Source organism: Centruroides sculpturatus, unplaced genomic scaffold, assembly GCF_000671375.1.
Source record: "Centruroides sculpturatus isolate CEXI.00-Female unplaced genomic scaffold, Cexi_2.0 scaffold995, whole genome shotgun sequence".
NCBI lineage: Eukaryota > Metazoa > Arthropoda > Arachnida > Scorpiones > Buthidae > Centruroides > Centruroides sculpturatus.
In genome coordinates, this window is record NW_019385527.1 from 54,992 (window position 1) to 70,169 (window position 15,178).

Below are 15,178 nucleotides of genomic sequence, written 5' to 3' on the forward strand. Positions count from 1 at the left end.
CTGTCATTTAAACATTAGTGATGTTGAGGCCGAAGTTTTAAACGCGAAATCGTGTACGTCAGACGTTCAGCGACGTTTTCCTGTAAGCCTAGACGTTTAACAATGATGTTTGGAATGTCGAGCAATATTACAAAATTTACACCTTACTAAAGTCTTGTGAATTTGTTTTTTATTTTACAGTACTTTTATTTTTAAAATAAACTGCTACTAAAATTCAATTTTAAATCGTTAATTCAGTAAATAAATAATGCAGAATTAAATTAATATTCATTTCATAAAATATATGTCAACTTTTAATTGTCAATTTTTAAATATTAATTAACTTTCTATCATCACTTTGTAAACCGTCCTCTATACGCGGAAGTAGCGTAACGACATGAATAATTTTTAAAATCTTCAAACATTTTCCGGTATATAAATATATACCGGATGATCTGATAACGGTAGAACTCGCTCTACTTCCCCTTGACTTCTGGTTTCGTTTGATTTCCATCAGAAAACATGAAATTGTGTAGACCCATCTTTTATAATATTTTATTTAAAAGCACTTTTTATATAATAAATTATTATGAATTGGTAAAACCTTAATTTTCAGAGTAAACATTAGTTTAATTAAAAAAACAAAACAAAGTAAATGCTAAAAGCGAGTAAAATCTTCATTAACTCTGATACATTTAATCTATCCATCCCATTGTAACAGAGAGGTGGAACACATCTAATATCTCGTGCGATGTTAGACTTAATTTAATTTCACCCTCAAATATTTAATAGCATTAATGATCTAATTCACAAACCTCTCTGCAAAATTTCAGAAATTTTCCACAAAAAGTACGACAGTTATTAAATAAAAACTGCAATTATACGAAATTTACTTTAAAAATCTGTAAATATTTCAATATTTTGATAATTTTTTTTCTATTAAATCCTCTGTCCAATGCGTTAAAATATGTCGTTACAGTAAATGATTTCTCTTTGTTGTTATTTCAATTAAATATTTATGAATTAATATTAATTAAGTTTTATTCGTATATATAAAANAATAAATTATAAATATGATTAAAAATTAACTTGTGGCATTGCGACTAAGTCACAATGCTAAGACAAAATTTCTCATTTTGTCTTGAAAAGGGGCCAGTATAGTTAAATTGATTTAAAGTTCCTCGCCACAAGATAAAGAAAGAAAGAAAACTCACAGTTTCAAGACCAGAATCCAACTAAGATAAAGAAAATTGACAGAATTCTATAAATTCCGTTGTTTTTGCTGTACTTTAGGCGAGATTTCCGATTCACAGGTACTTAAGAACTTACCTGATATAATCATATCATCAGTAGGCTACATAAAACTTTGGTTCTTGCTTTCAGAAACATCAATGAAGATTTATTTAAAAAAAGCTATAAATATTGAAGTGAGAACAGAGAGTTTGATAGGAAACATTTTTATGATTTTTAGTCAATGTTTTAGAATATTTTAAAGCTGTAAAAAGATAGAAAGTTTATTTTTCTTGTCACCTTTACACTTCCCGTGAGTCATTTGAGAAGTGACTTTTTTCTTTCAGAAGTGAAAGTATCACCTCATAGTTCCCTTAGGAACAGAGTGTGAAAGGAATCGTGACAATCCTACTGATTCTGTATGTAAGGTAAAGATCACCTCTTTACCGCGCTTTTAATTATGTACCGGTAAAGCCGTACTTATAGCTACAAGCTATAATTAGCTTTCTGATTAAGTTTCGTCCTTATTTTGGATTATGAAAGAATGATATAAGAAGTCTTNGCCTCTTTACCGCGCTTTTAATTATGTACCGGTAAAGCCGTACTTATAGCTACAAGCTATAATTAGCTTTCTGATTAACTTTCGTCCTTATTTTGGATTATGAAAGAATGATATGAGAAGTCTTTCATTCAAGAAAAGGGTCTTACGGAACATCTCCAGGTAACGAATGAAATAATTGTAAAACTTTCTGGCCGCCGTGAATAAGTGTAAACTTTCAGACAGGGCCTGCTCTAGCGGTTACGTCGCTTCGGACAAAAAGACAAATTGCCGCACCTTAAGAATATATATATTTAAATAAAGGTACATATTTTTTTTATTTTCAATAAAAATCAAATCATTTTATTTAAATTTTAATAAAAGCATATATTTAGAAAGGAACATATAACATAACATTGATAATCAAAGAGTACAAAACAGTAGAAATTAATTAAGAAATATCTGTACCTAGCCACAAATTGTTACCCATATAATTGTTTACATTTTTAAATGCTATTAAACAATCAAAATGCCATTATTTTAAAAATAAAACTGCGCTAAAATCACAATAAACTTTTTTTCTTACTTTCAGTTCTGCAAACTTTTTTATCGCATCACTTTGTGAGATAAGCCGAAGGCTGTAGGGGGGTAATTAAAAAATATTATTATTTATTAGATTTACCTTGGCCGGGCCGTGAACCCGGGTCTATGTTGACTGTAGTCCAAGCACGTCCTCTTACCAGAAACATTTCGGAACTCATATTTGAGACAAACGAGCCCAAGGTCAGCACAAGGTACAGTCTGACCAACTCAGGAAAACTCCGCTTAGGCGATGGACTAGTTTACTGGCCATTGGCTGGAGTAAATATGCATTATGTGACTGGTCAGTATAGTTTAATTCACGTCTCTTCCCTTTAGGTATGTCAACCGGATGCCAGCTGACTCATGTTATACCTCACCCATGAGAATGATTAGTAAAGCAGTCCAATGCCTAATTAAAGTGCCTTACTGGATTAGTCAGATTGTAAACAAATATTGGTCCCAGCAGAGTACTGAACTGCGATCGAGACATTCGAAGGATATGCGCCCGGAAGTCGTCACTTGACCATTTGGCAAATTGTACAGTATATCTACAGGCAAACACTTTACAAATGACATCTATGTTTGGTCGGTGAAAGAAATATAATTTTTGTTTAAAATAAATGAACCGTAAAAAAACATTCTTAAAAATTAATGTAATATGCGATATTGAGGTGTGTAAAAAGAATACAGTAGAACCTCGGAAACTCGGCCTAATGTGGACCGAAGGGTGGCCGAGTTTGTGAAAATGCCGGGTTATCGGGAATGGGGTTAAAAAAAATAAGTGCGAGTGTTTCCTCAGAAAATACTGTACTNAACGCTAAAAAATAATTATTCATAAAGTAATGAAAAATATTCACAAAATAGAATTAAGTGTAATGCCTAACTTTCAGATTTTTTCTGTTTCTTATTGTTTTTTTCATTTGTTTTCAGATAAACAGTCGTTTTCACACATTAGTACTATAAAATCATGGAATAATGACACGAGAGAATGGCCACCTTTGAAATATCCTGCTATATTTGAATATCATAATCACACGCTTTACCTTTAATATCAAGAAATGTTCAACTATACGAGTCTTGACTCTTATAATTTTTTTTCAAGTGGTAAAGTAAATAAATTTTAATTAATAAATTGTCAAAACATTTGTATCCTTAAGACAAATATAGAGGCATCACAAACCCTATCTGCCAGTAATTATTCTGTATTGACTTGTGTGTCTAGTGATGGCAAAGTTATTTATCTAGCTGGATGTATACACTGCATATAATGTTGGTTACCCATTCTCTTCTTAAATTTATATCATGTGAAAATAAACGGAACTGGAATGGTTGAATACGGGGTAAGTTTGAAATGAATGATGCTGTTGGTACCTTAAGAGCAGTACACTTGTACTACTGTATATTATACTGTAAATAATCAGTATTATAATTTACCTCTTCAAACGATCGCAGGTTTTTTCATACAAAGATCGAACCTTATCCAAGACCTCTTTACAAGCAAGATCGATGTGATTGTCAAATATATTAGAGCACTTAGAAGTACTTTCTATTGATTTAACCTGCTGTAGGAGGCCTTTGTTCTTCTTTGCACGGAATCTAAAATGATCCATATTGTTTGGATTGACGAATCCGTGCAGATCCAAACTCTCCCTAAATATAAACAGATAAAATTTGTATCACAATTAATATTTATTACAGAGAGGTTCCTTTTGTTTTCAAATTTAAATATACATTTGTTTCCCAAAGAATAGTTTGAAAAAATACAGAGAAATTATATTACTATGAAAAAACTTTTCATTTAATTGCTCATAATATTTCGCATGAAACTATAAACTATATTTTGGTATTTTACTTTGCTAAATTCGATTTTCTCTACGAAGTTTATATTATTTTACAGTATAAGATTTATGGTTATGTTCTTCGGCTGTTTTGCTAATTATTAAGAATATTTATAACGGTTTTAGTTTAATACCGATTGTGATTTTTCAATACTTCTAGAAGTATCCGAGAATCAAAAGCTTTATATTTAATTAAGGGAATTGGTATTGATTAACTATAATTTGGTCAATAAATTACACTTTAAAACCTGCAATTTCTTCTATAAATTGTTATTTGAATAAATAAGAATAAAATGTTAAAAATCTCTCACCTGAAGGGATCATCCAAAGGACGATACCCAGCAAAATCGAAATTTATTTTCCAAGACTCGAAAATCGCACTCTTTACAACAATAAGAGCAAACCAACAACGGTCAATTGTTCAGTTCATTTGTTACGCTTAAAATTTTTTTGTACTTTTAATTTGAGAACTTGATTCAGTCGTTAACGACAGAAGTATGAAGAAAATTCTTTAAATTCTTTCACCATATTTCAGTCAATAGTTTTATGAATTTTCCGACAGTCCGAATTGGATTTTGGGTCCTTCAGAGCAGTAGAGTGATTACTTGAACGTCTTGACCATTCAGCACTATGCAGACGCTAGCCAGCGAGAATATGTGGCGAGAAGAGGTGATGACGTTTCACGCTGTTTGTTTCTCGCTTTCGTTCCTTACGACCACACAAGCGAGAGAGAAACTGAGAGTCGTTTCCTCTTATCGCCACATATTTTCGCTGGCTGGGAAAATTCGTTCGCTCACATCTGCATAATCGCACCCTTATATTGTTAATAGCCCGAGGTCTAGGAGAAAACTAGCTGTTACTCGCGACTTCGTTCGCGGAAGTTTTGCAATCAAACCCTATTTATATTCAGTATCTCAACAACCAAAGTAATTGTTATATAACACCTATTACTGAGAATGATGAGAAGTGCCGAGAATCAAACGAACCGTTTTCAATTTTCTGATGAATTTTCTGGAATGTGTACAATCGTTCTATAATCGAACCAATAAGCAGAAAAAAATTCGAATTTAAAACGGTTCGAACATTTGGTTAAAAAATCGAAATATATAAAAATATTTATAATAATGTCTGAATCGAAATGCTCTCTCTCCATCCCGCGGGGGAATTTCGAAAAATTCCTTCTTAATTAATTAATGTGCATTCCCATGGCATACCCTACTAAAACTCAGTTAAAAACAAAAAGTTGCATCTAAAATATTACAGTAGAAACCGTTTTCCAGTTTAACCTCAATGCTCTCCTTCTCCCCCGATTGGAAATTTCGTAAAATCCTTTCTTAGTGTGCGTTTTCATGACGTGCTGTACCCTTACTCTGTACCAAATTTCACCTGTTTAGGTTCAGCGATTTGCTCTGGGCGATGATGAATCAGTGACTCAGTCATTCAATCAGGACAAGTAATTTTATATATATAGATTACGGCAATTATCTTCTTTAAAATTTCAATAGTAATATAATAATGTGTACAGTGTAATACGCATGACGAAAGACTATCTTATATATTACAGTATACTTTTATGTAATTATGCAAGCAATATAAAATGTATTTGACGTATAACTTATTCTATGCTGTACAGCGTATGACCTATACTAAATTATTAGTACAGTTTATTCGAGGATTAATGCATTAGTCTATTTTTCTATGAATGAATCGGGGCGAGTCCCCCTAGCAGTCTAACTATGTATGAAAATTTTATAAAAATATGATAATTACAATCACTTTGGATAGAATAAATATTCAAATTAGAGCCGGGGAAGTTGAAAGTAACATAAATCAGTATCAGAGAACCACGAAAACCTTCGACTTGAAGAAAATTCGAGTTAAGCGAATCTAAATCGGAAAATTCAAAGAAATTTTAGTTAAAGAAATATTCGAATTACAGACATCTAACTTACAGAAATTTTACTGCAAATACACAAAAAATAAAAAATAAACTCAATGTTGAAACCTATAAATTTTACTGTAAATGCCTCCACCAACAGTAAAAGTTGTAACTCACCGCGTGACGCGACAAGGCCGGGTCACACAAGTTAGGGTTCAAATTTAACTAAAAGTATTAGGTCAGGACTTTATGGAAACATATATATATATATATATATATATATATAAATTCAAACACACTTAAATATTTATTGTGAATCTCTTTTCTTATTAGATTGAACAACAACAAATGATTAATTATTTCCAAAGTTAGTATAATTTTCAAAAATGTCAAATAATCGACTAACAAGAAAACAAAGAATATACAATTGAACAAATAGAAGTATTATTTTTTATAATAGTACAATTTAAGACCCTATCTTTACTCCAAAAAAATACTCAATCACGGTATACGTTGCTTACGCTTAATTAATCACTTTTTTTGACGTGTCGCCAACGGTCGTCGTTAGGAATTACACCACACGCAGTAGTGGCCGATCCGCCTTTTATTCGAAGCTCACGGCAGCTTCGCACTGCCTTAATTTACATTACCTATGACTGTCCCATCGCGCGATCCAAATTTGTATCTTGCCTTTTGAACTTTTTTAAATGAGGGTTTAGGAGTTTGTTCTTAACCCTTTATTCCCATTGACGAGTTAATTCGTAAGCTTACATAGCGTTACGAAAAACGCGGTCCTTAAGGCCACTTTTGACAAATTTTTTTTTTGAAATTTTGGAATGTTTTTAGGTCCCCAAATTTTTTCAAAATTTTTTGCCCTCGCGAAAAAATTTTATCGCGATTTTAATTAGCCTTTGATAAGGCTCGATTAAGGCTTAATTGTTTTTTAATGGGAGTTTTTTATGAAATTTATTTCATGGTTCCTAAGTTTTAGTGCACGGATTTGACTTTGGTAAAGTTATTTAAAGCTAGTTTCTGATGTCAAAAACGACCTCCAATAGTTTTTTAATTTACAGTGGTGCCTCGTATAACGTACGCCTCGAATAACGGACTTTCTGTTTGACCGTTACGTGAGACGAACAATGGACTTTTTTCGAACAAGTGCGAATGATGTTTCCACTCTTTTGCCATTGCCAATGACAATCTGCTATTTTTATGATATATTAGTATTATTAGAATGTATTATTAGTATATCTGAAGTAGAAATGTAATGTAATATATGTTGATGATTTAAATAAACATTAAATGTAATGTAATATATGTTGANTCCTTAATCATTGAATATGGAACAGAGATTAAAGCAATTATAAAGGGGATGTATATAATATTGTCATTCTCCACGATATGTGAATTTGGTCAGAATTCATAATTATTGGTATGGAATGCTTGAAAATACGAATTAACACACTAGTGATAGGTACAGAACTGTACAAATGAATAAACGAAATGCATCTGTGGCCGAAATCGAAATAGGTCAGTTGGGAGAGCGTTAGACTTGAAGATCTAAAGGTTCCAGGTTTCGGCAGACATGTGTGATTATTTTCCTGTTTTAAAAGTAATTTGATACTAAATCAAATACTTATACACTTTGATTAAACTACAAATCATTGCCAAAGTTAATTCACTTTATATTTGGATTCAGATACTGACAGTTCAAACGAAAGCAGGACCGTGCAAGCCGATAGAGCCTGACTGATACGTCATCTAAGCGTAGCGCTAGCTGGTTACTGTTATTGAAATTCAGTGTTGTGATAAATGCAGATATCTTACGCTATCAAAGCAGAGCATTTTCATAGCGTAAGTTATCGAAAATTAGGAAGATTTCTTATGCGAGTCTATTTGCAATCTCTGTATTTAATAAGGTTTACGTTAAATTTTAAAGTGCAACAGGATAAAGCATGTGTAATGGGAATTTTGAATTGTGCATTGGTAATTTCATTTTTATTCAGTAACTAATTGCTCAATTTCGGGTTTAACTAGTATTTTTGTCTTATCGTCGTTATTCTTAAATTCAGAGGAAGAAATCACTTTTCCTTATTGAGGTATATAATTTTTATATCTACTATTGCGGATAGTTTCGAGATTGCAGTACATGTTAGTCGGCCATATTATTTTGCATTATGCTAAAGTTAAAATATTTACCTAAATTACATAGTTTATATATTTCTAGTATAAAAATAAAATAAAATAAATATTTTTCTGCAGCCGCAATATCAATATTATTATTTGAAACTATAATTCACAAATCCACAACTTCAATCCACTTGTGTAATAAATTATAACCATATCCGGGGCACGGTGTGCATTGCATATGTGTAACAATTAAGAATGAACGATGATTAAAATTAATAAATAACGAGCATTTGTTTAATGAATTTTTAATGTGCTGCAATTTTTTCAGGTAGAGTTAATATTTAGATGCACTAATTTCAGCTGGAGAACATAGAATATATGTTTTCTACCTGAAATTAGTAGTGGCTTGCTCTGTATGTCATACTTTTCGTTTAACAATAGCTTGATTTAACATGCTGGTCATCTATACAATACCTTATGGAAAAATTTTCAATTTAAATAAGATAACGTCAGGTTTTTCGTGCACATCGCTAATGATGGTAAATGCACTAGTTTTATGATGCCGTCTCCTCCCATTTTACAATTGAGCCTTCTACCTTCGTCTTGGTGAACGACATTATAAAACACTGTTATTTTTTCATGATGTATTTATGTTCTTTAAAACGTACTTCCAGATTTCTGTTTGGGACTTCCATATATGATTTCTTGACTCATAACTGTTCGTTTACATAAGAAATTATATAGATAAGCTACAGAATAAAATCGAAATTTCACTGCTACTATTTTAGTTGCTTTCACATTTTTCGATACCAATAAATACTTACACGTGTTTTTAGATGAATTTTCTGTCATACTTAGGGGTTTTTAGAAGTGATATGCTACATATTTAAAAATACGATTTTTCACAAAACGGCATCAGTATTTTACTGTTCGTAGACTGTGAATTTAGTCGGAAATCATAATCATTAATAAAGAATGCTTGATTGAAAACAAAAATTAAGACAGCGGTGAGAAGCCCTCGATGAACAAATGAATAAATAAAATAGCGAATACTCGTGGCCGAAATAGCTCAGTTGGGCGAGCGTTAGACTGAAAATCTAATGGTCCCTGGTTCGATCCCGAGTATCAACAGACGTGTTTGCGTATTTTTTTGATGTTTTAAAAGTGATTTTGAAATATAGAATCAGTTGTTTATATCCTTTGAACTTCAAATCATTGCCGAAATTAACACAGTTTATATTCAATTTGTGTGTAATTGTGATGACAGTAGATCGAACGAAAAGAGAGCTCTGGAGAAGTAGTGCAAGTCGTTAGCTCTAGAGTACTCATGATGAAAGTGGTCATACGAAAACTGCCGTCATGTCTTTTCCAGAGTGCACATTTAGATGCAACAACATACTATAGTTAGTTAGGCAAATGGAAATAATCGCAGCACGCTAAATAATGTTGATTACGTGAAATTTGGCCATTCTTCGAAGGATACAAGAATATATAAGTGTGAGAGTCCGGATCTGGTAAACATTTATCAACTTTCCTTTTTATAAACTTGTATGTTTGCTTTCAAGTAAAGCGAAATAACGAATAATAATATAAAAAATGAACTTCTTTTTACTTGATAAAAAACTGAAGGGATACGATCTGCGAGACTAATCGGGGGTAGGATGTTTACGAGGATGTTCCTCTCCTACCACTTACTCGAATCAAGACCTTAAGGTCCGGTCTCGCTTGTCTAAAGGATGGGGAAAAATGGGTTAGGAGCAGTGTTGCCACAATGAAATTTCAAAACGTACTGAAGCGGCTTCAAAAAATGTACTATTTTCCTTCAAAATGTACTAGTACTATGAATACTTTGTTTACGTGCCTATATATATATAGGGACGTAATTTATATATATATATATATATACATATATATAGGCTATATATATATATACGTATAGAAGCAGTAATTATTCTTGTACACCCCTAAACATGAATTTTTCGTCAATCATGATAACTGACGTTACAGCTTCTGTTTTTGGGATCTTTATTGTGCTTTTTTCTGTATTACTGATGATCAAGAGAATCAAAGAGAAAAATACAAATTTTAAACAGTTGCCTGGACCTATCGGTTTCCCTATTATTGGAGCTTCACATATAATTTCTAAGTATAAAAAACCATGGGATGCATTTTCTGATTTGAGAAAACAGTATGGTGATGTTTATGGTATACAGCTTGGAAGTAGAAATTGTGTTGTGGTCAGTTCTTTACCAATCATTAGAGAAGTATTGGTTAACAAATGCAACCAGTTTGGTAACCGTCCCGATTTTTTGAGGTTTCATGCCATTTTTCGAGGTGATAGAAATTATTGTAAGTAGATTATTGAATGATTTTTTTTTCTAATTAATAACGCGTTGCTTTTAAGTTAAACTCTATAAATTTCTATTTAGCTATAGCACTGTGCGATTGGTCTTCCAAACAGAAGACAAGGAGGCAACTCGCATTCCCTTTCATGCATCCAAAGGCTCGATCCTTTGGAAGCTCTCGTATGGATCAATATATAAGAACTGAAATGAAAGAATTGATACAATCGCTGGCTCTTGTTCAAGATCAAATTATAGAACCACGTTTTTATTTGTTGATTGCTACTGCAAATATATTTTATCAATTCTTGTGTAGCAAGAGCTACTCCCGTGAAGATCCAGAATTTTGCAATATAGTTAAAATCTATGACGTAGTATTTAGGGAACTCTTTCAAGGTTTTGCCGTTGATTTTATGCCTTGGTTGAAAGTTTTTAACGTTATGAAGATTTACAGATTGAAGAAATTGGCAGCAAATGTTTCTAAATTTACTGAAACCATCTTTGAAGAGCACGAGAAGGATTTCGATTCGGAACATCCGAGAGATCTTGTTGATATACTTCTTCAACACATTCATGAAAATTCTAAAGATAATGGTGATTTGACTAGAGAAGATGTTGGAATCATCGTCGAAGATCTTCTTGGTGGTCATTCAGTTTTGGGAAATTTATGGCTTTGGGGTCTCTACTTCTTAGCTGATTATCCCGAGATAAGAATGAAGATTAGAAACGAAGTTACAAAGGTTACTAAAAATATACGTTACCCTTCACTGGATGATCGTAGTTCCATGCCATATACTTATGCCACCATTTTGGAATTGATTCGAATTATCAGTTCTCCCATTATTCCTCACGTAGCATCCTGTGATACAGAGATACAAGGTATGTAAACGTACGACTTTATAACTAACAAAAACTAATATTTCTAACTAAAATAAACTATTTAATCGCAGGTTATCATGTTCGAAAAAATAGTTTAGTCATGTTTAACACTTGCGACTTGAATTTGGATCCAGAATTATGGGAGAAACCGAGAACATTTAATCCAGAGAGGTATGTAAGAAAACGGGAATTTTGACACAAAATTTTACACCTTATAATTAAATTTTACTTCTGTTAATACTTTAGATTCATCAATGAAGAGGGGAAAATACAAAAACCCAATCATTTCCTTCCATTCAGCACAGGAAAAAGAACCTGTTTAGGAGATGGTTTGGTCAAAGCTACTCTTTTCCTTGGAATGTCAACACTCCTCCAATGTTTTGATATTGTTTTACCACCGGATACACCCGGGCCAGATATATATGACGTGCCAGGTTTGGTTATCCCAAGAGAAGAGATAAAACTGATCTTTCGTGCAACCCCCAATTTATCAGACATGTCAGAATAGTAGAATGTTATATTATAAACATATAAACTTGCGCACATTATATTATTATTATTATTATAATTATTCTCTGATCTCGTTATGTTTTATGTATCATATAATATGAATTATGTAATTTATGCATCATTTACGATAGAATTAATCATTTCTAGCAATTATTTTAGGTGAATTTCAAGTCGAATTCCTTAATAAACAACATTGATAACTAATATGTATCATTGTATATAGTTGTGTTTTGTCGTCAGAAATGATTTAGATCCTTATAATGGATGTTAAATTTATGATTTTAACTGATTTTTGCAGTTATGAGAAATGATTATCCTACATTTTGATGTGCAATATTAATNCGAGAGAGAGCTTACACATCATCGCGTGTAGGATAAATACCTCTGATTAGGTTGTTATAACGTTGATCCGAGGTTCGTCCTTCCAAGTTCAAAGTTCAAATCAGTCCAAAGTTCGAAGTCGAAGTTCAAAGTCTATTAAAGACGGTGGCGACGAGATGCAGGTAAATCCACGGGCACATACTTACAGTATAGAGAAAAGAACTTAATTTCCCCCCTTGTGTCGTCATCGCACTTGCCTTTTATATGGGGGCTCTTTTTTCGAGATTTCCCCATGTACGTCAAAGGTGATGATCTTCGTTGACCAATGGTGGGCGAAGTGACAAACTTATGACACAACAGTTAACTCATCCTCTACAGGGAAGTATTGTCGTGGGAACGGAGTTTTAATGAGCGATTTTTATGAAAAAATTTGTCGGTTGTTTTTTCCTTTTTGTGTTAACCCTAACTTTTAATCTATTTAATAAAAATATTCGAATCTTAAATCCGGACCCTCACAGATCACATCTTTCGCAGGATTCACTTCCGTTCGGAGGTGACACAGCTTTCCAGTTTGTCACTCGGAATCTATAGCAAAAAAAAAGTAAACTATTAAACAGTGACGGAAAAAATTACTAATAAGACCACAGAAAAAATCCAATGTAGACCCTTTAATAAAAAGGAGGAGTCGATGAGTCGGACACTATCTTTGCACTGTGCGTGGGTTGGCCGCCGCTTGCTATTCGTCACCGCCCTAACTCCTTTTGATCGTCGCCACTCCGAGAAATTCGTCGCAACTTCGAAAAACTTATTGCTACTTCAAGATTCCCCAGTGTGGAAACTTCTACTATCATTTTGTGAATTCTACGGGTATTCATTTTCGCGCTAATTTAATGTGAACTCTTTTTCTCTCGTTGTCAGGGACGTAGTGGTTATGCCTTATGTCATCTTATTATTAGCATTAGCTAAGCCTCTATAATTATCAGTTGTAAATAGTTAATATCGATTAATAAACGGGTAATTTTATTATATGATAACGGGTAGAATGTATTTACTCTGGTTCTCTCCTTCCGCCTCTATTCCGTATTCGACAGTCCGCACACGCGGCCGTTCGAAATAACGAGATAAACGGCCAATCCGGTTTCCGTGTCTGTCCGCAAGACACAGTTGTGTCATCCTGACAATATACCATAGAGGAGCTGATCCTGCGGTCACATAAGTAATATAAAATAATTAAAACGAAAACCACCACTTATCAAAAACAGCTGAAATTTTTAATAGATAGAGCCATCACGTGCACAATTTCCGAGATGTTTTTCTTCCTCTCTTCCTATTGTATACAATGTAATTACTGTAATTTTGGTAGACTCTCTTAACTTTCATTACGTGTACATTAGTAATGGAACTCCCGGATATTCAAGAAATGAGATGCCATCGGAAAACGTACCACCCAAAATCCTACCGAAACAGAATTTTCCATCCTACCACTCAGACAAGAATTAAGTTATACCTAAGGCCATGAGTATCACGCCGTCTAGAAATTTTAGAACTGACATTTCTCTAGAATCTCGCTCAATTTAAAATTTCCATCGTTCGGATTATTCGACAAAATAACGTATTGTACAGATTTGAATCATAATTAAAGTGGTAATTTTGAATTTTGAAAACAGCAAAAACATTATCACTTTCTTGTGATTTTAAAATCAACTCACGAAAAATCAAATAAAAGCATTTATTAGACAACAAGATGTTCACAAACACAAAGATTCTTCTCACATTCACATTACATGAAAAAATTCCACTAGATCTACGTTCTTAAATTCTTAAATCAGAGGCAGTCAAGAAAATATCTTCTTGAAAGGTTTTTGAATTAATTGAAATTGTTCTTTTTTTCAACAGTTGTATGTTTATTTTTAAAGAATTATTTTGTAAATCAATTTCATCGTAGTTCCGCATGTTTTATAACATAAATTCCATTATCTCTAATCTAAAATGACAAACAATATTTAGCAACGTTTATTCAAATTTATATCTTTATGATAAAAAATAGTACGTACGTACATTTTTGGAATATATTTCATTCAAAAAACTTTGTCTTGACAATTTCGGTAGACGCAGTATATTCCTTCCATCCGTTTTTTCTCTACAGTATTAACGTTTCTTGAGTTTATTAAGCATTTAATGGATTTAGATAAAGCTTCAGAATTGAAGATACCGAAGATTAAGTTCTAGATGTTTTAATTTCGACGTAATTCAGAGAAAATTTCCGTTCGCAAGTGACATAGATCGGAAGAAGACGTTGATTAGGAATGGACACGAAATGAGTAAAATAATAAGTAATGGACACAACCGAAATTCGTCAAAATCGAGAATGAAAACAATTCGGAAATCAAATTTTGTGGATAGACACAATTCGGTAGTCAAGTTCGAGTATATTTAAAATTACGTAGTCAAAATCGATAAAAGGATAAATTTTGGAAAGTCAAAATCGGTAAAGGTCAAATTCTGAGCAGTCAAAATCGATAAAAGTCAAATTTCGAAAAGTCAAAGTCGGTAAAGGTCAATTTCGGTGAGAAGAATTAAACAAAAGACGTAATCTGTCGTGAAATTTTTAAATTTTAATTCATTTTCTATTTTTATTTTTAATTTCTCAACTGCTCAACGAATAAAAGACAACGATAACGATAACAAACAACACAAATACATAAAGAAAAAAATAAAAAACTATATACAAGGGAAACGAATCCCTGAATTTCTTCAAAGATCTGTAAAAGTAAAATGAAAATTATTAAGACTTTCATCTAGAAATTTCAATCATTCATAAAATAATAATTTTATTTGTTATTAAGAAACTGAAAATACATTTTTTCAATAAATATTTTTATTGAATTGGATATGAGACTTGTTTAAATGAAGACTAAACCGTCAAATCTCGATATAACGCATTTTAAAA

General features: G+C 32.4%; 2 protein-coding genes and 1 long non-coding RNA gene across 3 annotated transcripts in view; 1 reads left to right on the plus strand and 2 right to left on the minus strand.

The window, feature by feature from the left end:
• Window positions 1-3,237: 3,237 nt before the first annotated feature.
• On the minus strand, window positions 3,238-5,131 carry LOC111639827. The gene is made up of 3 exons (XR_002759151.1): window positions 4,479-5,131; window positions 3,764-3,979; window positions 3,238-3,649 (listed from the first exon to the last, which is right to left on the minus strand). It is a non-coding gene; the product is annotated as an uncharacterized LOC111639827 (long non-coding RNA).
• Window positions 5,132-10,105: 4,974 nt separating this feature from the next.
• On the plus strand, window positions 10,106-12,232 carry LOC111639844 (cytochrome P450 307a1-like). Its single transcript, XM_023385795.1, has 4 exons — window positions 10,106-10,525; window positions 10,606-11,397; window positions 11,469-11,568; window positions 11,644-12,232. The coding sequence occupies exons 1-4, from the start codon at window positions 10,147-10,149 to the stop codon at window positions 11,903-11,905; spliced, it is 1,533 nt and encodes a 510-aa protein (XP_023241563.1). The 5' UTR covers window positions 10,106-10,146; the 3' UTR covers window positions 11,906-12,232.
• Window positions 12,233-14,952: 2,720 nt separating this feature from the next.
• The window catches only part of LOC111639830 (RAC family serine/threonine-protein kinase homolog), a 10,134-nt gene continuing 9,908 nt past the window's right edge, over window positions 14,953-15,178 (minus strand). The window contains exon 6 of the mRNA XM_023385783.1: window positions 14,953-14,990. The gene's annotated coding sequence lies outside the window, so the exon portion shown is untranslated. The remainder of the gene's footprint in view (window positions 14,991-15,178) is intronic.